We start from the raw sequence: 24,134 nt of genomic DNA, 5'->3' as shown, positions 1-24,134 counted from the left end.
TTCGATGCTATAATACCTTTGAGATGACCTGGATTCCTGGATCCAAGTCCCCTAAAGAACCCCCCCTCCCTCAAACATTTCCCTCTGCAACCCAGAGCAAACAAACATCAAGTGCAGCAGGAGACCATGAGGTTAGACAACAGGGAGGACTTCCAGTGGGGGGGGCAGGAAAGCTTGCATAGTTAGCACTGGCACTCAGCATAATGGTCTGCCCTGGGGTCCGGTGAGGTGTCTGGAGGTGCACACAACAGAGATGAAGGTCAACGCCAAAGCAGAGAAATGGCTGCTGGGATGCTGAGGGTGGAGGGAGACTTTTCCTGAGGGCCCTGGGGAGAGGGACTGTGTGTAGCAGTGAAGAGGAGGAACGGGACCAAGAGACCCAGAGCAGGAAGAGTTGCCAGGAGCCACAGGTGACCGGATGTGGGGATGTGGAGGGGGCATCAGGCTGCAGAGCAGAGCTCCCTTGCGCAGGGAGAGCTAAGTGGGAGGAGCTGGGGACCCTGGGGGACAACTGGACAGTCGGGGCGGGTGGGGGGAGGAGGGCCCTGGGCTGGAACTGACGGCTGGTCCGACGGGGCGGGACCACCGAGAACTTGGGGCAGCCTGCTGCACCTGGTGGGAACAGCCCACAGAACAGACGTTTCTCTGAGGAGCGGAGGCCACGTGGCCTGAGAGGTGGGAGGGGCGGGGTCAGGACGGGGAGAGTGGCGGGCACAGAGATGGGGTCAGACCCACAGGGGACCCGACGCCTGTCTGCAGCATGGGCCCTGGGAGACTGGAGCTCAGACCCCTCCTCCGGAACCCTCCCCAAGGTGGAGCAGCCTGGGAGGGCCTGGGCCGGGGGAAGAGGCGGGAGGGAGGCGAGGAGGAGGGAGGGCGGGTGGAGGGAGGGAGGGGCCGGGCCTCTGTCCACGGCATTAGTGCTGGTTGGAGGGAGAGGGGGCTGCGGAGCTGGCCAGGCCGCCTGTTCCCATAGCGGCGGAGCAGAGCGTGCTGCCATGGCGCTGGCCCGGCTGGGGACCCGCGACCCCAGGCTCCCAGCTCCCCTCTGGCTCCTGCTGCCGCTCTGGGCCCCTGCCCTCGCCCTCCTGGCCGGTGAGTTGGGCACAAGCCTTGGGGGAACCAGGCAGACACCCGGGGCCCTGAGGCTGTCCCCGTGGGTGCTGTCCCAACTGCGTTGTGGGGTGTGGGGCGTGCACTGCTGCGGGTCACTGGGCCACTGGGACTTGTCCAGAGGCGAGTGCGTCCTGGGACTTGGGGGCCGTTGTGTGTCAGGGGCCTGAGAGGCGGCTTGTGGGTGGCAGGGAGGGTGTGCGTCCTGGGAGGGCTGGGGCTGTGGGTGTCCGGGTGTGAGGCTCGTGCTGGGTGTGCAGTATTAGAACTCTGAGGTAGGACGAGCCATAGCAGGTGAGCCCGAGTTGTGTCTGAGGCGTGCAGCGTGTGGCGGGCTGTGTCCCAGCACGAACTGTGGCTGTGAGTAGTCCCGGGGCTGAACTGTGTCGTGGGGGCCTGGGGTGGGGACAGCAGACCCCAGCCGGGTCGACTGCATGGGAGAAGGGGACGGAGACCAGCTGTCTGCCTGTACCCCCCCCCCCATTTGTGCCTCAGCCCTGCCTGCGCTGGGGGGCTGCAGGTGCTCTGGTGTCCCTCGGGGTGGCCAGGCCCGGGGAGCACGGTGTCCACGGAGACCCCCTCCCAGGCACGCCAGACGGAGCTGAAAGGGCTTCCTAAAGCCGACCCCACGCGCCCAGCAGTTTTTACTTTTGTGCAAGTGCATTCACGTGAGTGCGGCCTGGAATTCTTCCTGGGGGGTCTGGGGACGCTCTGCCTTGGTCACTATGGCTACTAGGGCCAGGCCTGGGAAGTCCCCACCCCCGCTGCCACTGCTGGAGGAGGGAACCGAGTAAGCAGGCTAGGCCCCACGGTGGTTGGGGGTCCTCACCTCAGCCTCCCAGGCTGTGGGGTCACATCCCCTCAGACCCCTTTCCTCAGGCCTCTCACGGGCCTGGCTCGCACTGCCTTCGTCCCCTCCCCTTCACAGGGCCCTGGGGGAGGAGGAGGCCCCCATGCTGCAGTGGAGGAGGCCGGGGATTGGGAGGGAGGGGGCTCAGGGGCTGGAGCGGGCCCTGCTCGCTGCCCCAAGGGACAAGAACTCCTGGTCTGTGGACCTGGTGTCTGCCCCATCCTACAGCGCGCGCACGTGCACACACACAAACACACACACGAACACACACACAAAGCCCACCTGCGTGCGCGCACACACACACTACGCTGGTGTGGTGTGCACAGGGCACACACCACCACACAAACAGATGTCTGTGGGCACACATAGATTTACAACGTACGGACTCACGCACACACCTACACGTGCCCACACCCACCAATGTGCACGTGCGGACACGCGCATTTACACTCAAATGTACGCTCACGTGAGCCTTGAGGCAGAGTGAGCAGAGAGCAGGTGGATGCTGCAGAAGGACACAGAGCACACAGACACACTCACGCCCCCACAGCCCTGCTGGGGTCTCCGCGGCAGCCTGCCCCGGGATTTCTGCACAGGGAGCCCCCCGCTGGGGACCCCTGAATGCTGGGGAGGGGGTATGACAGGCACGAGCACTTCTGGATGCCAGAACTCCAGGCCTGACTGCCGGGAGGAGAGGGGCCAGGGATTGTATCACTTGAAAAGCAATTTCCATCCCAGAGGGCTTGGGGGCCCTGGGCCCCTGGTTCGCCGCCCACCCTGCCAGGCCCTGAGCCTGGCCCCTCCATCCTGAGCCCCCTCTGGCACAAAGGCCCCGCTGGTTGCTAGGGGAGCACCAAGCATCCTGGAGTACAATGGGGCACGCTGGGCTCTCACATCCCTCCTGCTCCCCGAACAGCCGGGGAGCCTGGCTGACAAAGGGGCAGCGGCCCAGTCCCCACGTCTGTCCCTCCTCCAAGCAAGCTGGGCAGGGCCTGCAGGACAGAGGGTGGGGCAGAGAGCTGCACACGCAGGACCCAGTGGCAGGCTTGTTGGACAGTCAGTGTTTCCCCCGAGCTCCGGTTTGCTGACGAATGACATGAGTAAGTAACGGTGTGATGGTATGAGACTAACATGATTGGTTTAATTCTCACCACAGCCCCATGATACCCTCAGTTTACAGAGGAGGAGAGTGAGGCCAGAGAGGTCAGTAACTTGCCCAGAGTCACAGAGCTAGTGGGTGGCAGGGCCAGGATGTCACAGCGATGTCAAGTCACATCTCTTCTCGGTGCCCCTGTCTACCGGGGACAAACCAGCTAACTCCCAGAGCTGTTATTGGGTCTAATGAGAAAATACCCTGATTCTTCAACTCAGGTTTGTCATGAAGTCCCCAGTTTCAAAGGAAACTGTAGACAGAAGCCAGAAGCCCACTAGTAGTTAAAAGTGAAATAACTACAGCAGGCCTGTTGGGCAGCGGCCGGAGACCCCTGCTCTGCCTGGTCCTCATGGCGGAAGTGGCCCCTTGGCCCCGGAGCTGGGAGACCACAGTTTGGAAACGCTGGGATGTGTCCGTGCCAGGAACGGGGTAGGACGCGAACCCTCGCAAATCCTCGACAGTTATTGTTGTGGTTAATGTTATCAGAATTATGCCTTTTGACCTCAGGGATAAACATTTGTAAAAGAGTATTACTGCAAACTCTCCCAGCCTGTCTGTCCCTCAGTACCAGCCTGGGGCCCAATGACATCAGATGCACATCCCCCTCCCGCCGGGAGCTACGACAACATATCCTTGAGGGCGTGGGCCGCCTCTTTTAAAATTTTTCTCCTTTGACTTTCAGATTAAATCTTTTTATTTTTTTAATTGACTGTATTGGTGTGACATTGGTTAGTAAAACTATATCGGTCCGTTCAGTTCTGTGATACGTCCCCTGTATACTGCGTTGTGTGCCCAACACCCAAAGTCAGTGGTTTGCTTCTTAAAAATATTCTCTCTCTGGCCTCGGCAAGACACAAAGCTTCCCAAAATCCACCCTCGGGAGACAATTCTCCGGAGGGTGACAATTCTCCTCCGTGGCTGGCAGGTATCACTGGACCTGCTGGACCTCACTAGGCACCCTAAGCGCTGAGTCAGGCCTGAAGCCCGGGGGGCTGAAGCCCGGGGGGCTTGCTAACAGCTCGGTTCTGGACAGACAGGGAGGACGGCTCGCTCTGTCCAGGCGGACACTGGAACCTCCTTCACTCTTCTTGTGCAAGCCTTCCGAGACCCTGGCTGAACTGGGAGGCACTGCGGTGACAGGACGAGGGAGGCGACTTAGAGTTGGCCGAGTGGGCCTGTCACACGCCCCGGGAGATGTGTGGACCTCTCAGATGTAGGGGGACATCTCCTTCTTAGGTTTCTCAGGGGTGATCCTCGGCACGTTTATGACCTCTGAGTTAGAGAAACAGTTTTCTTAACAGCGCCTTCCAGTTTGCCTTCCAGTTTAAATCAATATCACAACGTACTAACAGACGCCAGGCGTGTGGCACAGCCCAGAGCACATAGTACACACTCAGTAAACGGTTGCTGGTACTGTAATCCTGCCCTGTCCACGGTTCCGGGCCCTCCCAGGGCCGGGCCCGCAGGGCCAAGGGGAGGGGCAATGTCAGCTAATCCCTCCCCGCCAGGTCATCCCAGGCAGCCTGAGAGGTCAGGAGGGATTTGTCAAGATAAGCACAGGCCCCTGGTCACCCTGGCAACAGGCCCTGCCCCTCCAGCTCAGCCCCCTGAGATGGCCCCTCTTCTGCCCGCCTTCCCTGCCTCTCCTCCCTTCAGTTCTGGCTGGCCCGGCCTCCCTGGCTTGCTCCTGGGAGACAGAGAACCCGAGGTCAGCAGTTCCCAAGCCGCAATGTACAAAGGAATCCCCAGGGAGTGTGTTGCAATGCAGATTCGTGGGCCCCGAGCCCAGTGGTTCTGAGACTCTAGGTCTGGAGCAGGCCCAGGAATGGGCATTCTTACTCCAGCCGGGGTGGGGCGGGGTCTGGAAACTGAGAGGAGGCTCGGCAGACAGCAGGGAGACATGGCTTTGGACCCCAGTCCCTCGTGGGCTGTGGGACGGCTTCACCCCTGAGCCTCAATTTCCTCCACTGTGAGAGAGGAATGGAGCACCACCCACCTCTTCAGGTGTGAAGAGTCACTGACATCACCCAGGAGACACAGCTGTCCTCACAGGCCGGCTTTGCTGTTGCTTGCCCCTCGCGACAGGCGCCTCCCTCCCGCTCTGCCTGGCTTTGGCAGGGAGAGCCCCTTCCTCCCAGACGGCAGGACTCACCTCGGGGCTGTCATTCAGGGCCACAGCCCTCCTGTTCCCATCTCCTCCCCCCACCCCTTAGGCACTGCACATCCAGCCTGGTCCCATCTGCTCTGAAACGGAGAGCCCGAACCAGGGACTAAGCTCCAGATTGGGGTGGGGTCCCTCGGGCCACAGGGCCGAGAGGCAGTGCCTTGTCGGGATTAAATGGCTCGAAGGACCCAGCAGCCTGGGCCCCTCACTGGGAATGCCGTTACTTGCTCCTCCTCCTGAGCCGGCTGGGTTGAGGGACCCTCGTCGTCACACCCTTTGTCGCTGAGGGCCCACTGGGTGCCAGGGCTTCACTCCTGCCACCTCAGTGGCTCCTCACAACACCCCACAAGGTGGGCACCGTTTGCACCCCTATCTGCTGCCCAGCCCTGCCCAGCCCTGTTCCCTTGTGAGGAGGCCTGGTCCGTCCCACCCCATTGCCGCCTCTCGCCCCGGGGGACCTGGCTCTGAGCTGGTCAGACTCAGCCACCTGGGGGGGGGACTGGCTGCCCCTCACACAGCCCCTCAGAGAGTCCAGGAGACCCCTGCCTTCGCCCTTCCGGCCTGGCTTGAGGAGGGACGGGCTGGGGATGGACGCCCAGAGCTGGGAAGAGGATGGGGCACAGAGGGTCTGTGGACCCCATGGCCCTAGAAGGTCACCCGGTCTGACAGCATTTGAGAACCTCTGCCCCCTGCCACGTGCCTGGCTCTGGGTGGGCACGAGGACCCCAGTTTGGGCCTGGGAGTGGATGAGCTCATCTTGAGCGGTCCAGGTGCCCTGGGTGCGCCAGGGCAGGGCTGACCGCTGGGCTCTCCCCCTGAGTCTATTCACTGGTCAGTCCTTCCATGTCCCTGTGCCCCATCCTGCTGGCCCTGGCTGGGAAGGTGGGTGTTGGCCAGGGGACAGCCCTGCCTTGTGGAATGTGGATGACGCCTGCGAGGCTGCGAGCCTTATCTGGGGGTCTTCACCGGGTGGGGGAGGGGAGTGCAGGCCTGGTTACTGTCTGGATGACAACGTGGTTGGGGAAAGGGCACCTCTCGGAGCCCAGGTCTGGGGGGTGGCTCCTTCTTGTGGGCGTTCCCCACCCCCTCGTACTGAGTTCCTACACGCGGGCGCTCCCTGAGGCTTTGAATCCTAGCACATCCTACGAGGCGTGGACTACTGGCGCCCCCTTTTCAGACTGCCAAATAAAGCTTCAGAGGACAACCTGCCCAGGGTCTCAGAGTTAGTGACTCAGCTGAGCTCTAACCCACCCAGGGCTGTGTTACTCCAAAGCCTGAGTTTTTACCCCAGAATTATACAAATAGGCTGGGGGGGGGGGAGGCTGGCTCTCCAGCTGGCTTGGTTTCCAGCTCAGTAGACGACCCTCTAACGGGGAGCTCGGCGTGGGGCGGGCAGCACCGCGGCCTGCCAGGTGTTCGGTCAGCAGGTCTCAGTATCTGCCCTGTGCCCTGTGCCCTGTGCCCTAGCAGGCTGGCTGCTCAAGCCTCTGCTGACGGGGCACGGTGAGGGCCAGGGAGCCTGTGGGAAGTTCCCAGGCAGCGGGGTGGGGCAGGGGTGGGGGGAGGGCCTTTGAAGTCCTCCTCCTCAATTTCACGCAGGGATGGAGTTACCAGCCCTCCAGCAGGAGCCGTGGAGGGGCCTCCTGGGAGGGAGTGGACCGGAGACCGAGGACCCAGAGGGGACCTCCTCCCCAGCAGGGCTGGGATGAGTGGGTAGACTTGGAAGGCTGTCCCAGCACTAGCTTCCTGTGTGGCCTCAGGCAAGTCCTCACTTTCTTCCTTGAGCTTCGGTCTGCCCTCTTGTAAACTGGGGATGGCAGCACTTGCCCGGACGGGGCCCTGCAGGGATGCGGGGAGCTCCCAGGGTGACTGTCGGCTCGCTGGTCCTGAGCAGGGGGCCTGGCAGCCCATGTCCTGTTTCTCTGCTCTGGAGGCGCTCCTGAAACTGGTCCCAGTTCTGAGCTCAGGTGTGCAACCCACTGGGACCTGGCTTGCAGCGCCTGGGGCTCACCCTCCATCCTACTGAGTGGGGATAGACCCCTGCCGCGTTCTGGCTGTGGGGTCTGGGGAGGCTGGAGTGTGGGGAGGGCAGTGTCTGGTAGCCCCTGCCAACCCTGTCTCCTCTCCCTACAGGAACAGTGCCTTCGGAAACCCAGAGCGCCTGTGCCTCGGACCCATGCACTCCAGGGACCGAGTGCCAGGCTGCGGAGAGTGGCGCCTACACCTGCAGGCCCACGGGGGCCCAGGGCTGTGCCACCCAGCCCTGCTACCACGGCGCTCTGTGTGTGCCCCAGGGCCCAGATCCCAGTGACTTCTGCTGCTACTGTGTGCCTGGGTTCCAGGGCCCACGCTGCGAGCTGGACATCGACGAGTGTGCGTCCCGGCCCTGCCGCCACGGCGCCACCTGCCACAACCTGGCCGATCGCTACGAGTGCCACTGCCCCCTGGACTATGCAGGTAACGGCCCCGGCTGTGCGCGGAGGTTTGTAACGTCGAACTCATCAGTGGCTCAGAACGTGAAGTCATAAATCCAGCTCTGGCTTCAGAATAGACACCCTCCTCCTTTCTGGGCACCCTGGCGGCTCTCGGGTATGCCCACTCTAGATCTTGCTACAGAGTTGATGGTCCTCGGGCTGACCTGGCGGCTCCGGATGAGAGTGCGAATGTGCAGGCGTTGGCGTGGTGTCTGGCACGTTATAGGCACTGGACACAGATCACTTCAGTCTCTACAGTGCACACGTGCCTGGTTTGGCTTTAATAAGTGCACATCTAGGCAGCACTTCTCACACCTACTCACTACAGGCCTGTGTCAGGCTGCGGTGTAGACACTACCGGCTCACCTATGATTCTAGAATATGAACACCCACCCCCTGGTATGGTTCAGATGGTAATGTGGACTCCCTCTCATGAGTAGCCCCCAAAACTCCAGCACAGAGACACTCGCGGTCTGCTTTGAACTGTAAGGCAGACCTCCCCCAGGGCCCCCTGCGGTCTCCGGTACAAAGTGGAGAATAATGTATATACAAGTGCTGGCACCGATGACATGCTAGTCCCTCCTCCGGAGCTTGGCCTGGCCCGGTCTGTCCATGCTCCAAGAGCACCAGGCGGATAGAGGCCGCAGTATAGACACTCTGAATTCAGACAACGTTCCTTGAGGGCAGAGGGCAGTTTAAGGTCACCTCAGAGCAAGGGGTACAGTCTGGGGGCGGCTGGGCTCCCGGGCAGGGATGCTCACATGGAAGAGGAAGGCTTGGCACACAGATGACGACGGACTCTGGAAACAGGTTCCATGTGTCTTTTCCATCATTTGGGAGCCTCGGTGTCTGGACATGTTAGTTGGCCATGTGTGAGCGAGGTCACGTAAAGGGCCTGTGTGTCTGCCAGGATTTGCGGGGGTCTAGGCTCCCTGAATGCCTTTGTGCTAAAATGTTACGTGTATGTGGGGGTGCCAGCAGGTGTGCGTGCGCCCGGATGTGTGGGGCTCAGACGCTCTGGGAATGTTTTCTGGGTGAGATGTGAGTGGGGCAGTGTCTGTGTGACTCATTCCTCTGCTCCTCCTTCCGCTCCCAGTCAGGCGGGGGAGGCTGCTGGGATTCCAGGCGGCCTGGGCCTGGCTCCCCCTGGCACAGAGGGTGGGAGCGGAGCCAGGGCGGGAGGAGTGCGGGGTCACAAGAAGGAGGGGTTGTGTTTTGTGCTCACAGAGCTGGGAATGGGGTAAGGTTCCTGCTGGAGCCAGCCGTGCCTCTTGTCCCCCATGACCCATCCTACGTCGGGGACAGGGAAAGGGACAAGGCCACTGACATCTACAATGACATGTGAGCTCTCTGATGAACTCGGAAGTACATGTCCACACTGGGATTCCCCATCTCCCTTCACTGCTGCAGTCTCCTCCCACAAGGGCCACCCAACCCTCTGAGAGGTGCCGAGGACTGAGGGGGTTCCTGGGACTCAGACTTCCCATTTTAAAAGCAAGACAGTGCAGGGAAAACTAGGAGTTGCTTACCTTCCTCAGCCTCTCCCACTGGGGTCCGTCCTTGCACTCTCTTTAAAGGCAGCAGAGTGAGACTTCTAAAGGGCAGATAGGACCCTGTCACTCAACTGCTTAAAACTTTTAAGATAAACTCAGGTGGTGTTGCCTGGTCCCCAAGGCTCAGCCATCGGGCGTCCCCGCCTCGCCTCCTGCACTCTCCTTAGCTCCCTGTACTTCCTGCGCCCGGCCATAGAGCGTCGCGCACGGCCCCAAGCAGGTCTTTTTTTAATTTTTTTTTTATTTATTTATTTATTTATTTATTTATTTATTTTGTGGCAGAGACAGAGAAAGTCAGAGAGAGGAACAGATTGGGACAGACAGACAGGAAGAAAGATGAGAAACATCAATTCTTCGTTGTGGTTCCTTAGTTGTTCATTGATTGCTTTCTCATATGTGCCTTGACTGGGCGGCTACAGCAGACTGAGTGACCCCTTGCTCGAGCCGGCGACCTTGGGCTCAAGCTGACGAGCCTTGCTCAATCCAGATGAGCCCACGCTCAAGCTGGCGACCTCGGGGTCTCAAACCTGGGTCCTCCACATCCCAGTCCGACGCTCTATCCACTGTGCCACGGCCTGGTCAGGCCCAAGCAGGTCTTGACGACAGTCTCTCTGGAACCCAACTGCTCTCACAGCCCCTCTCCTAGCACAGTGAACACTCTCCTGGTTCAAAAGGCTCTTCTTCCAAGAAGCCTTCCCTGTCTCCCAATTCCCTAGGCCAAGGTCCTGGTTCTTACTTTTACAGAACCAGAACTTTCTCCCTGTGGAGCTTACCAAAATTAAAAAGTCCTCATTTAGTCAACATTAACTTACTGCCCATCTCCCGGACTAGACGCCAGGGAGCTCAAGGGAGCAGGGGTGTGTCTGTCTTGTTTCTACCCTATCACCATTGCCAATGTGAGATATGCCTGCTCTGGATGAATGAACCGACAGGTTCTCTCTGTGGTTCCTCACCTTCCGCTCCTTTTAACTGGAACTGGTTTGACTCGGCCTCTTTGGCCTGTCCTCTGAGTGACCCGCCTCTGTCCATCTCTGGCCCCGTCCAGGCGTGAACTGTGAGGTGGAGGTGGACCAGTGCGCCTCGTCGCCCTGCCTGCACGGGGGCTCGTGCCTGGACGGCGTGGGCTCCTACCGCTGCGTGTGTGCGCCGGGCTACGGGGGCGCCAGCTGCCAGCTGGACCTGGACGAGTGCCAGAGCCAGCCGTGCGCGCACGGTGGCGCGTGCCACGACCTGGTCAACGGGTGAGCGGGCGGCCGGGTGCCCCAGGCGGGAAGGCTGCCAGGCGGGTTCGGGGACGCAGTGAAGGCAAGGGAGCTGCAGCCGAGTGTGTGCCCCGTTCCAGGTTCCGGTGCGACTGCACGGACACAGGCTACGAGGGCGCTCGCTGCGAGCAGGAGGTACTGGAGTGCGCGTCGGCGCCCTGCGCGCACAACGCGTCCTGCCTCGACGGCCTCGGGAGCTTCCGCTGCCTCTGCTGGCCAGGTGCGTGTTCGCGCGCGTGCGCGGGATGGGGAGCGCGTACACAGGCCGGCGGGACCGGCACGGCCAGGGGCCGCTGGATGCGTGTGTATTTGTGCGCACGCGCCTTCAGTGGACCAAGCAGAGTTTGTGAAAGCGACTACAACTTGTCCGAGCCTCAGCCTTCTGATCTGCCCAATAGGGCTAACCATAGCACCGGATCCCAGGAGTTTCTGTGAGGAGAGTAAAGGTGTAATGCCCATGAAGTCTTGGGACACGGCCTGGCACGTGCAAAGTGCACACTTACACTGGTAAAACTAGTGAGTTGCTGCTGAGTTAAGACTGCCATGGTCATTCCTAATTCCTACCTCCTGGAAGTGTCCCTCCCTCACAATATGTCTGACCATGTTCTGAGCTGTTGTCCCAACCTGGCCCCGGGCTGGCCTGGCAGCTGTGGGGTGGGACTGATGCCTCTGTGTGACCCGATGTCCACGTATATGTGTCTCCAGGCTACAGCGGCGAGCAGTGCGAGGTGGACGAGGACGAGTGTGCGGCAGGCCCCTGCCAGAACGGGGGCCAGTGCCTGCAGCGCTCCGACCAGGCCCTGTACGGGGGCATCCAGGCCACCTTCCCCGGCACCTTCAGCTTCCGCCATGCTGCTGGCTTCCTGTGCCGCTGTCCTCCGGGCTTTGAGGGTGAGTTCCCTGTCCCCCTCCAGGGCAGCAGGGCCGCCAGTGTCCAGACGTACCGGGAGGGATGGTAGGCTGGGCTTAAGCACCTCTGGCCCTGAGGGCACAGATGGGAACCACAGCTGGGCCTCTTGCAGGGGACGACTGCAGCGTGGATGTGGACGAGTGCGCCTCAGGGCCATGCCTCAGTGGAGGCCGCTGCCAGGACCTGCCCAGTGGTTTTCGCTGTCATTGTCCAAGTGGCTACACAGGTGCTGGAGGGTAGGGTGGGCAACGGGCAAAGTCAGAGTTGGTGGGGCTGGGGTGAGAAGGTTCCCCTGGCTGTTGTGTGGAGGCTGGATTGAGGGGGGATGAGGAAATTAGGGAGGAGCTGAGTACAGCGGCCCAAGTGATAGCCAAGTTGGGACTGAGCTGGGATCTGGGCTTTCGAGGTAGGAAGGGAGGGAACCAATCAGTTTGAGAAATATTTTGGAGGGACACTACAGGTCCTGAGGGTGATCCAGGTGTGAGTGGAAGGTGTCAGGGTTGCCTTCTGTCCTGGGCGACATTGCGGAGAGGACTGTGGGTTCAGTCTCGTCCACACTGAGTCTGAGTGTCCACACTGAGCCTGGGTGAGGGCTGTTGGACCGGGGTCTGGGGCCCAGGGCTGTGGCCTGGGCTGGGGTCAGAGACTGGGGTCGGGAGTGTAATCCTGGCAGCTGGGGCCACGATGGCTGAGGGTGTCCAGGAGAACGTGTGGGGTGATGGGCACTTGACATCAAAGGGCTGGCTGGAGGCCGAGGGGCCTGCAGGAAGGACCGAGAAGGTCAAGGGAGGCATTATGGATAGCTGGGGCGGGGTCTGGAGAAGGAGGAGCTGGGCCTTTGGGGAGCTGGGGCCTGCTGGACAGGAGTTGGGGTGCAGAAAGCCTCTCCCTGCCTTGGGCACAGCAGATGCACAGACACACAGACACCCTCCCACACAGACACTGGTGGACCCAAGGAACTCCTCACTCACTGAGTGTCCCTGTCCCCTCTGGAATGCTGACACTTCCCCCACACCACCCACATTCCTGCCCAGCACACTGCCTCCTCCCCCTGGCAGGGCTGCTGGGCACAGGCACACCCACCCACGGGAAGGAGAAGGGAGTCACCACTGTCCCCTCACCCCTTCACCCACGCAAAGACACTGGGGCTCTGTCTCCACCCTTGGGCGGCCAGCTCCCCTGGGGGCCCCGAAAGACCATCATCTGCTCCCATGGGCTGTGGCTCTCTAGTCCTGCCTCATGGGAGCCTGGCACACAGTGGGTCCACCAGGCATGCCCTGCTTGAAGAGCATTCTCTGTGCATTCTGTTACTCCCTCACCACAGCCCCATGAGGCGGGGGTGTAAATCCCTATCTTACAGGTGAGGCTGTGGGGGCCTTACAGAGGAAGTGTCATCCCCGCAGGTCCCCCACCGTTAGTAGGAGCTGAGCTCAGCTGATGGGGACAGTGGGGTCAGATCTCTAAGGTCAGGGACCAGGAGGGGGACCCCCGGCTGTGGACCTGGGCTCCGTGCCACCATCCTTCCCCATCCTCCCTTTGAGTCATGCAGGGCGTGGGGGAGGCCAGTGCCTGGCATTCCTGAGCTGACTCTGAAGGAGGCAGCCAGACCAGGCCTCGGTGCCTACCCAGGTCTCTCGGACATCTGGGGAAATGCAATGGGGCTGTGGGCTCTGGGGACCTTCCTGGGGGGCTTGTGGCTCCTGGCAGGTATGGAGAACTGGCTTTGGGCAGAGGGAGGTGGAGCTAGCTGTGCTCAGAAGGAGACTGTGCTGTCTGTGGGCTGACTGGGGCTAGAATTCAAATCCTGGTGGCTTCTTTGAGCCTGGGTTCCTCCAGCCGGGAGATGGGAGCAGGGATGGCCTTGGCTGTTTTGTAGAGGCTCTCGCTGAGCTGGGCTCGGCTGTGGCCTCTTTTTTTTATATATATTTTCCGAAGCTGGAAACAGGGAGAGAAAGTCAGACAGACTCCCGCATGCGCCCGACCGGGATCCACCCGGCTCGCCCACCAGGGGCGACGCTCTGCCCACTAGGGGGCGATGCTCTGCCCCTCCGAGGCGTTGCTCTGCCGCGACCAGAGCCACTCTAGCACCTGGGGCAGAGGCCAAGGAGCCATCCCCAGCGCCCGGGCCATCTTTGCTCCAATGGCTGCGGGAGGGGAAGAGAGAGACAGAGAGGAAGGAGGGGGGGGGGGCAGGGGTGGAGAAGCAAATGGGCGCTTCTCCTATGTGCCCTGGCCGGGAATCGAACCCGGGTCCCCTGCACGCCAGGCCGATGCTCTACCGCTGAGCCAACCGGCCAGGACTGGCTGTGGCCTCTTGATCCAACCTGGGGCCAGAGCACCTGGTGTGGGAAACCCTGAAGGAGAGGGTGAGGCAGCCCCTTCGCAGTCAGTGTGGGAGCCCTAGGGCAGAGGGGCTGGGGGTTGGACCCTGAGGGCTAAGTGGAGTGCCACAGATGCGTACACCCACCTCTACAAGCTCCTCCATTTCATCACTCTGTCCACAGAGCCATGCTCGTCCCTTGCTGGGTACCAGTGGATGTGGTCGGGCCCCTGGAGGGGATCTCAGTTGTATAAACAGATACTTTCTGGGGTGCTGTGTCTGGAAGTGGGCAAGGCGTTGGGAGCAATACAGTAGCTTGGGGTTGGGAGTCAGAGAAAGCCTCTTAGGCCCTAGGGGACTGGCCCTTTGAGTTTGGGCTTTGTAGGATGAGTAGGAGTTTGAAAGCCAGGGTAAGAAAGGATGAGGCATTCCAAGCAGAGGAAACAGTATGAGCAAAGCCCTAAGGGCAGGACTTTCCAGGAAAAGCTTGGAGAAACAGGCAGTTCAAGGTTTGTAGGGAGCAGGGTTGAGACTTGAGGGTCCAGCCCATGACGAATCTCGAATGCCAGGGTGAGTGATGGGGCTTTAAGCAGCAGCAGAGCCTGGCCCAGTGATCTTCAGCAATAGATCTCCTGTGGAGATGGATGGTGGAGAGGGTTCTGAAGTCAGGCCGACTGCGGAAGCCGGACTGTGGCCCCGAGAGCCAGGGGGCAGGAGAGGTGGGGGAGAAAAGGCATACCGAAGGGGACCTAGGGGGAGGGGTCCACAGGGCATGGAGACTCACCAGACACAGCGGGGAAAGGCGTGTCTTTGCTTCCAGACTCCAGGGACTTCAGGGGACCATGCAAAATCCTTTGGGAATTGGGAATGGGTTTGGTTGACAGGTATTGAGGTCCCAGTCCCAAGAGGCATGCAAGCTCTGGGTCAGGACTGTGGTTCTGGCCTTGGGTGCTGAGTGTGGGCCTGGTCTCTCCTGAAGGCCTGACGTGCCAGGAAGACGTGGACGAATGCCTGTCAGGGCCTTGCCTCCATGGTGGGACCTGCGATGACGCCGTGGCAGGCTACCTCTGCTCATGCCCAGAGGCCTGGGGCGGGCATGACTGTTCCGTGCGGCTCACTGGCTGCCAGGGCCACACTTGCCCACTGGCTGCCACCTGCATCCCTACCTTCAAGTCAGGACTCCACAGTTATGTCTGCCACTGCCCACCTGGTACCCATGGACCTTCTTGCGGCCAGAACACCACCTTCTCTGTGGTGGCTGGGAACCCTGTGCGGGTATCAGTGCCAGTTGGTGGTCCCCTGGGTCTGTCACTGAGATTTCGCACCACGTTACCTGCTGGTACCTTGGTCATTCGCACTGATAACCAGGACAGCTTGGAGCTAGAGCTGGCACTGGTGGCTTCCATACTTCAGGCCACACTCTGGAGCCATGGCAACACTGTACTTATCCTGAGGCTGCCAGACGTGGCCCTAAGTGATGGCCACTGGCACCGAGTGGAGGTGACACTCCGCCTATGGGTCCTGGAGCTACGGCTCTGGCACGAGGGCTGCCCTGCCCAGCTCTGCGTGGCCTCCAGCTCTGTGGCCCCGGCGGCTATGGCTTCCACTGCCACACCGCCGGCCAGGGTCTGCTCTGTCCAGCTGGGTGGCGGGGCCTTTGCTGGCTGCCTCCAGGACGTCCACATGGATGGGCACCTCCTGCTGCCTGAAGATCTTGGGGAGAATGTTCTCCTGGGCTGCAAGCGCCGTGAGCAATGTCAGCCTCCACCCTGTGCCCACGGAGGGGCCTGCGTGGACCTGTGGACTCACTTCCATTGCGACTGCCCCCGGCCCTATAGCGGCCCCACGTGTGCTGATGGTGAGGAGCGAGCCAGGCGGGTCCTAGGGCAGAGGCCGCGCCTTCCCCCAGCCCACAGGCCTCATGCCTGGCACCCTCTCTCTTTGCAGAGGTTCCTGCTGCCACGTTTGGCTTGGGGGGCACCCTAAGCTCTGCGTCCTTCCTGGTCCACCAGATGCCGGGCCCCAACCTCACCGTGTCCTTCCTCCTTCGCACTCGGGAACCTGCAGGCCTGCTACTCCAGCTTTCCAATGACACAGCAGCTGTCCTGACAGTGTACCTGAACGAGGGCCAGATCCAAGCTGAGGTGCCGGGCAGTCCCGCTCTGGTGCTCCCCGGGCCCTGGGCCGATGGGCTTCGCCACCTGGTGACGCTCAGCTTCGGGTCTGACCAGCTGCAGGGCTGGGGGCAGCAGGTGCACGTGGGTGGGAGACTCCTCCCTGCTGATGCCCAGCCCTGGGGTGGGCCCTTCCGAGGCTGCCTCCAGGACCTGCGACTCAATGGCCTGCACCTTCCCTTCTTCCCACTGCCGTGGGGGAACTCGAGCCGGCCCAGTGAGCTGGGCAGCAGGCAGACCTGGAACCTCACCGTGGGCTGTGTCTCTGAGGACACGTGCAGTGTGAGTGCTCTGGAATAGGCGTGGGTCCCTTTGCATCCTGCATCTCTGGGGTGAGCCTCTCTCTCTCATGGTGAGGACAGCACCCTGCCCGAGGTCCCACTGTTACAGAGTGGCAGTGAAGGACTCGCTCCTCTGCTCTCTGGCCGGCTGCTCTTGCCCTCTGGTGGTCTCCGTACCTCCTCTGCTTTGTCTGAGGCAGGCACCCTCACCAGCCAGGGCTGTCTAAGCCTTTACGCAGGAACTGTTTAGGTGGATAGGGATCCCTTTGGCTCACGAACAAAGCACCTGCCCTGGAATTGGAATGGCCGAGGAGTGAACTCTGGCTCCTCTATTTACTGGCTGGGTGCCTAAGGCACGCGACTTCTCTCTGTGCCTCAGTTTTCTCGTCTGTAAAATGGAGATGATACTGACTTCCTCTCTATTGTGAGGAGGTAATGTGTCTGTAGTAGGTGATCAGTTAAGAACCACTATGGTGGCTGACCAGGCGGTGGTGCAGTGAATAGAGCATTGGACTGGGATGCGGAGGACCCAGGTTGGAGACCCCAAGGTTGCCAGCTTCAGCGCGGGCTCATCTGGTTTGAGCGAAAGCTCACCAGCTTGGACCCAAGGTCGCTGGCTCGAGCAAGGGGTCACTCAGTCTGGTGAAGGCCCTGGGTCAAGGCACATATGACAAAGTAATCAATGAACAACTAAGGTGTCGCAACGAGAAACTAATGATTGATGCTTCTCATCTCTCCGTTCCTGTCTGTCTGTCCCTGCCTATCCCTCCCTCTGACTCTGTAAAAAGAAAAAACCCCACTATGGTGATGGTTATGGTTGTGTGATGCTCCTGCAGGCCTGAGCCAATCCCTGTCCTGATTCTCCTGCAGCCTGATCCCTGTCTTAATGGTGGGACCTGCCTGGTCACCTGGAATGACTTCCACTGCACCTGCCCTGACAACTTCACAGGGCCCACGTGTGCCCAGAAGCTGTGGTGTCCTGGCCAGCCCTGCCTTCCACCTGCCACCTGTGAGGAGGTCCCTGATGGCTTTGTCTGTGAGTGTGTGTGCTGGGCACCCAAGCTGGGTTAGATGTCATCACCCCTAACCTTATGGCTCATAGAAGACCAGGATTCCAACAGTTCCAGCCCAGTGTAGTTGGGCTTCGCATCGGGGTGGGGGGCTGGGGGCTTGCTGGAGGAAGAGAGCATTCACTAGATTTTCAAGGCCAAATAAGACACCTGGAATAGGGAAAGACATTTCAGGGAGGGGCAATAACATATGCAAAGGCCCTGAAATTTGTAAGAACAACTGAAACACAAGGACAGGTATTGGAATGGAGAGGTTGCCAGGGGCCTTGAATGCCTGAGGGCCAGGCAGCTCAGCACTTTGGGCAGTAGGGTGCTACCAGAGGGCTTTAAGCTGGAGAAAGAAGTGATTAGCATTTTAAAAAGCTGACTGTATTCATTAAAATGCATGACCAACTTTTTAAAAATCTGCATTTAAAAAAAGATGACTTACTGCAGTGAGGAGCAAGCCTCAATGCTGAGATTAGGCGGTTTCACGAAAGGGGAAAGGGCGGCAAGATTTCCAGGGGTTGGTATTGCTGGGCTGTGCCCTGGGGGGTAGGGGGCGCCGTCTGGAGGTAGAGAATTGTGGGAGGGGGAAGGAAGGTGGAGCACAGTTCTAGGGATTAGACGGTAGGTGGCTGAGCACTCACACCCCCTCGAAGGCGGGGGAGGGGAGTGTTGGCGGCAGACAGTATCACCCGAGTGTTGGGGCTGGGGTGGGTAGGTTGCCAGTAGGCCGTCACCAGTGCTCTCTCCCCCCGCAGGTGTGGCCGAAGCCACGTTCCGTGAAGGCCCCCCGGTCGCATTCAGCTGGAACAACGTGTCGTCGGGACGCGCGCTCAGCGGTCTCTCGCTCGCCTTCCGCACGCGGGACTACGAGGCCGGGCTGCTGCGCGCCGCGGCGGGCGCCCTGGCTGCCGTCTGGCTGGCCGTACGCAACGGCTCTCTGGCGGCCGGCGTGCGAAGCAGCCGCGGCCTGCTGGGTGCGGTGCTGCCGGCGCCCGGGCCGCGCGTGGCCGACGGCGCCTGGCACCACGTGCGCCTGGCCGTGGAGCGCCCTGCGGCCGCCGCGTCGCGCTGGCTGCTGTGGCTGGATGGCGCGGCGACACCCGTTGCGCTGCGTGGCCTGGCCGGCGACCTGGGCTTCCTGCTTGGCCCGGGCGCTGCGCGCGTCCTGCTGGCCGAGAACTTCACTGGCTGCCTGGGCCGCGTGGCTCTCGGCGACCTCCCGCTGCCCCTGGCGCGCCCGCGGCCCGGCGCCGCCCCCAGGTCCCGAGAGCACTTCTCCGCCTGGCCCGGAGCGCCGGCCCCGCGCCTCGGCTGCCGCGGGGAGCCCGTGTGTGTCCCGTCGCCCTGCCTGCACGGCGGCGCCTGCCGCGACCTGTTTGACGCCTTCGCTTGCGCCTGCGGCCCGGGCTGGGAGGGCCTGCGCTGCGAGGCCCCCGCCGACCCTTGTCGCTCGGCTCCCTGCGTCCGCGGTGGCTGCCACGCGCGCCCCGACGGCCACTTCGAGTGCAGCTGCCCGCCGGGCTTCTCGGGCCCACGCTGCAGGTATGACGGCGGGGGCGGCCGAGGGGTCAGGGGGCCGGGGCGGCGGCGGGGGGACCGGGGCGGCCATTGTGTGCCCGTGGGAGAGGCGGGCGGGGAGGGGGGGACCCCCGGGGCAGTGGGTGAGGCCGAGAGTCCCGGAGCCCGGCTTCGGATTCCCTTCTCTGAGCGTCCGAGCCCTCACCGTGAACCACAACCACAGTTCCCTAGACTCGCCAGATAAAATACAGGACACCCAGATAAATTTAAATTTCAGATTAACAGCATGTTGTCAGTTGGGGTCGGGGGGGGGGGGGCGAGGAACCTAGAGCAGCTTTTGGAAGAAAACCTTTATTGAGGCTTTCCTGCCCACACGTCCACCCCGATGTTCACTCGCATTAGCCCCTCCGTGGTGGGCAGGGACGGTCCCCTATTTATTCTGGCTTTGACGCGCCACTCCCTTTGGAGCCAAGTGTTTGGAGGGTTGTCTGTTCTAGGCCCTTCTGGCCTTTCTCCCCTCCCCACCCACACTACCCCAGGAGTGTGCTTTTGTTCTGAGGAGAGTCCTAACGTTCTGTCAGCTTCCCGAAGGACTGGACCATGGGAGAGATTCCCAGCCTGGGTCCAGAGCTTGGGGTGGGGGCCGGAACCTAGAGGGACAGCCCTGCGTCCCATCCCTTCCACCTCGGATACCGCTTCCATGACTGATACCAGGACTCTAGGAGGTGGGCCCTGAGTTCCACAGATGACAACAGGGAGGCTGTGGTGGCTGAGGTCAGGGCCTGGGGCTGGGGGGCGGGCAGGCCTCAGGCGTCCTGCCCCTCCAGTCTAGCCTCTGCGCTTTCTCCCTAGGTTGCCTGTCCTGCCGGAGGAATGCAGCCTGAATGTCACCTGCCTCAATGGCAGCCCGTGTGAGGGTGGGCCTCGGGGTGCCAACTGCAGCTGCCGGGAGGGCTTTGCTGGCCAGAGGTGGGTGTGGGGCCGCGCCTGGGGGCCAGCCAGGGGGTGCGGAGAGCTGGGCAGGTGGGTGAGGCGGGTACTCACCCTCTGGGCCCTCGCTGTAACTGCAGTGGCAGACAGTCCACCTCTGACCCTTTCTGGGGCTTCCAAGACCATCCTCTGCTATTCAGACACTTGTGGGGAGTAGTTGTCTGGTGTTTATAACGCCCCTTGCACAGGCTGCCAGCGTCAGGACCACCTGGGGGCCTGTCAGGGGGCGGGTTTCAGGCCCACTCCAGACAGGGAGTCAGCACCCGTGGGCGTCTGGTGGAGTGAGTCATTCTCAGTCCCAAATGCCAGGGCAAAGGTGGGAGGCAGGTGACGGAGATCACATTCAGCCTCAGCACCTGGCGGGATCCAGCCAGGGGGAGACGGCGAATGGAGCCTTGATCCCTGTGAAGGGGTTTGCGGAGCTCAGTAAAGCAGCTAGGAACAAGAGGCCGCATGGGAGGAAGCCGCTTTCTCCTCCACCGCCCCGCTTCTCTGCCTCCCAGGTGTCCTGTCTCCTGTGAAACCAACCCCTGCTTGAATGGGGGCACCTGCCGGGCAGCTGGCGGGGTGTATGAATGTCTCTGCAGCACAAGGTTCTCGGGCCAGTTCTGTGAAGTGGCGGTGAGTTGTGTCAGGGGGGGTGCGGCGCCCTGGTGTGGACTTCACTAGATGATGATGTGGGGGGTATATTACTGCCCCCCCCCATGGAACTGTTCCTGGACCCGCCCTGCTGTGGGGTAGACAGCAGCAGGGGAGACTCAGGTCCCTCCGTGCCCCTCACGCGGGACATTTTCACTCTAGGGAGGGCCTGGGGGCCTCCGCCATCCCTTGGGGGCCTGGCCGTGAAACAGGTGGGCTCAGCCAAGTTCCATCTGGGAAAGAATTCTGGGCCCACTGGACCTTGCAACTCTGGGATTTAGGGTGGTGAACACAGGAGCCTGTACTCTCCAGGGGTTTCTGAGCCAGGGTTCTAGAGTAGGAAGGTTTGAGGAGCCCAGGATTCCAAGCCAGAGTGGGCTTGGCCACTGTGAAGGCAGCCCCTGACCCAAGAAGGCTCAGTTGTCACAGGCAGCTTGAGCTTGAACCTCCCTCTCATCCCCTCCCCATCAAGGGGTGCAGCTGGCCCTGCAGGCGGGGAGCCCACAGGGGGTGCTGGTGGGAGGGGCGGGGGCAGGGGAGCCTTCATCTCCACAGGCCCTGGCAGCCCAGGTCATAAACCTGCAACTCCCACTTCTGCTTCTGGGGACTGTTTCCTTTCAAGTGGAACTTTTACAGCCTCTGGCTTCCCCACCCATCTTGCCAGAGCCCAGGGAGGTGATGGCTTTACAGCTGCCTGGGGTGAAGGCTGGTGAGGGCCCAGTCAGGGCTGGACCAACTTTTATCTACAGCCTTGGGACGCTTCTCCAGGGCTGTGTGCTGGCACTTGGGGCCCAGGTCACAGTCGGCTGAGGCCTGTGGCTCTGGAGTCCTGGAATTCTGTGATTCTGGGACTTCGGAATTCTTGCCTTGTAGAATCTTTGATGGGGGCAGCCTGGGAGCCTGGAGACAAAGAGAAGCCCTCCCTCCCCCAAAGCCTGCTGTAGCCCCCCTGGTGTGTGTGGGGGTCCTGCTAGATTCTGAGCTCACCATCAGCCAGTCGGCCTCTCTGGCTGTGGCCTGGGAGTCCTCCCACTTTGAGGTTAAACATGGTCTCCACAGACACTATAAAACACCAGGCCACCCTTCAGGATGGGGAGTGGTCCCCATCGCCTCGTATTGAATACGTTTCCTGGGGGGAGGAGAAGGCCGGGTGGCCAGGCCGGGCACGGAGGCCCACCATGGCAGTGACAGAGGGCCTTGACTAGAATTTGAGGCTGAGGGATGGTGGTGTGGTGCTGCCGGCCGACAGAAGTGCCAGTCCTGGCTTGCCACCGAGTCGCATGTCTGGGGAATCTGAGCAAAGCCTGTTTTCTCACCTGTGGGCACTGCTCTGGGCACTTGGGGAAACACCAGGGAACAAAAGGACCCAGACTCCCGTGTTCCTGGGCGGGTGGGTGTGTGCTCACTGCTGCTCTGGAGCATTACTGGGAGGTCTCTGAGCCCCCTGCACCATGCTCAGCTCAGACTAGGCGGTCCATAAATGTTTTCTCTCCTAGCTGGAACCCCTTTGTCATATGGGTCCCCCTCATAGTGGCTCTGACACCTGCTTGCATACTCCCAGGGCCAGGCCTCTCCCTTCCTGCCAGGGAAGCCTGTTGTTAGCTCTCCTTTTCTCCGAGCAAGTCCTCTCCCCTTTTCTCCCCCCCCCTCCCTGATGCCTCCCTGTCTGTCTCTTGCAGAAGGGCCTGCCGTTGCCCCTGCCATTCCCGCTGCTGGAGGTGGCAGTTCCCGCAGCCTGCGCCTGCCTCCTCCTCCTCCTCCTGGGCCTCCTCTCAGGGGTCCTGGCAGCCAGAAAGCGCCGCCAGTCAGAGGGCACCTACAGCCCGAGCCAGCAGGAGGTGGCCGGGGCCCGGCTGGAGATGGACAGTGTTCTCAAGGTGCCGCCTGAGGAGAGACTCATCTAGGCCTGCTGGCTGCCAGCTCTGGCCCCCGACGGGCCACGGACACTTTCTACCTGGATACCCGAGGAGGCCGCTTCTGGGCACCTGCGTGGAAGTGGCCGTCCCTTCCCGGCCTTGGGGAGCTGCTTCAGGGCTCAGGACCCTGCTGGGGAAGTGTCCCCTTTGCTGGCAGCCTCTGCCTCTGTCTCTTCGTGGACTGAGGGAAAGGGGAGCACTCAGGGCAGCAGAGGGGGGCCAGGTGAGGTGGAGGACACATCCATTGGGCCCACTGGGTCCCGCCTCCGCAGGTGTGCGGCTGTGCAGGGCAGGGCAGGGCAGGGCAGATGTGGGTGCCCACGGTGTGCTTGGGACCGAGTGTGTCTGTGTGCATGGTACATGCGTGTCCCTGGGGTCTGCTGACCCTCAGACACCAGTGTGAGTGTGCTGGGCTCACGAGTACGTCCACGTCTGCTGTGTGTGCACGTGACTGTGAGGCAGGTGCAGACCGTGGCGGGGACAGACGAGTTGGGCCTGGGTGACGACAGTCAAGGCTCCCGGGCAGGAACAACGCAAAGCTGAGCACGTGCCTGGAGGCCGGGCCAGGGCTTGCCGAAGGGCCGAGGCCTGGCTCCCAGGTCTCCTCCCACCCCGGAGGCTGCCCCTGTCCTGGGGGCAACTGGGAAATCGGGTGGGGGGCATGGCCAGAGGCCACGTGGGCTCCTGGTGCCAAGAACAGATGCTGCTTCGGGCGGCTCTGTCTCTGCCTCGTGCCAGGGCCAGGCCTGCTCCGGAACAGAGCGCAGCCAGGGCGGAGCAGAGGACCGGGATGGCGGGCTGTCCAGGGTCTGGGCCGTGCAGCCCTCCTCAGGGCCTGTCATCGGCAGGAGGAGGGCAGCCCTGCCTGCCTCACAGGGCTGCGGTCAGGATCCGCAGGGATGACGATGGGGAAAGAACTTGAAGTCATTAAATCCTGGTCTTCTGTGAAGGGCTGTCCGGGTGCTCCTTCCAGGTGTCAGGAGTGGAGGCCTCCCCCGGGCACGGAGGATGCGGCGCAGCCCCCCGCCCATCCTGCCCTGACCTCCGCGTGGTTCTCCAGCTCCTCCGAAGCCACGCTCTCTGCTCTACAGCCACCCGCGGAGGCCACTCCTGCTCGGTCCTTACCCTGTGAAAGGTGGGCCCGCCTCTCCCACCTCCTCCAGGACTCCTGGGAGAGTGCAGAAGCAGACATCTAGCACCAGCCACAGCCGGTGCCGCAGTCTGTCATGGTTTGGCCAACCTTTGTTCTTGCAGACTCCTAAGAAACAATATTTTATGGGGAGCCCCAACATATAAAATCTGGGACACTCTCTTTTGGGGGAGCCCCATGGTCTTCTCTCTAAGACACCTGTCATTTTTCAAACTGGTTTTACAGAGGGAGGGAAAGAGGAAGAGATGGGGAAAGAGAAACATCGATTTGTTGTTCCACCTATCCATGCACCCATTGGGGGTTCTTGTATGTGTTCTGACCAGGAATCGAACCTGTAACCTTAGTGTATCAGGACGATGCTCTAACTTACTGGTGCTATACCCAGCCAGGGCGGCACCTGCCATTTTCAAGGGCAACCCAGGGAGAGGGATGGGGACACATGGTGGGTGTGCTTAACGCCCACTCGGGGTGCATGGTCCAGATCTCCCTTCCCAACACAGACATCCACAGAGCTGCAGGTCCCAAGCCCTGTCCTTGATAGTGAGAGACCTGTGGGTGTGAACTTCCAGGTGTCCCCTGAACTTGTTCCTTCCTGGAGCCTGGGTGCCC

General features: G+C 61.4%; 1 protein-coding gene across 1 annotated transcript; it reads left to right on the top strand.

The window, feature by feature from the left end:
• The first annotated feature begins 939 nt into the window (after positions 1 to 939).
• Positions 940 to 23,324, top strand: CRB2 (crumbs cell polarity complex component 2). The gene is made up of 13 exons (XM_066256257.1): positions 940 to 1,095; positions 7,414 to 7,737; positions 10,353 to 10,548; positions 10,650 to 10,789; positions 11,275 to 11,460; positions 11,592 to 11,705; positions 14,779 to 15,657; positions 15,747 to 16,255; positions 17,125 to 17,290; positions 18,068 to 18,854; positions 19,683 to 19,799; positions 20,324 to 20,441; positions 22,139 to 23,324. The coding sequence occupies exons 1-13, from the start codon at positions 999 to 1,001 to the stop codon at positions 22,361 to 22,363; spliced, it is 3,858 nt and encodes a 1,285-aa protein (XP_066112354.1). The 5' UTR covers positions 940 to 998; the 3' UTR covers positions 22,364 to 23,324.
• Positions 23,325 to 24,134: the final 810 nt, after the last annotated feature.

This window comes from Saccopteryx bilineata, chromosome 2 (assembly GCF_036850765.1).
Source record: "Saccopteryx bilineata isolate mSacBil1 chromosome 2, mSacBil1_pri_phased_curated, whole genome shotgun sequence".
Classification (NCBI taxonomy): Eukaryota; Metazoa; Chordata; class Mammalia; order Chiroptera; family Emballonuridae; genus Saccopteryx; species Saccopteryx bilineata.
This window is presented reverse-complemented; position numbering and strand designations above follow the sequence as displayed.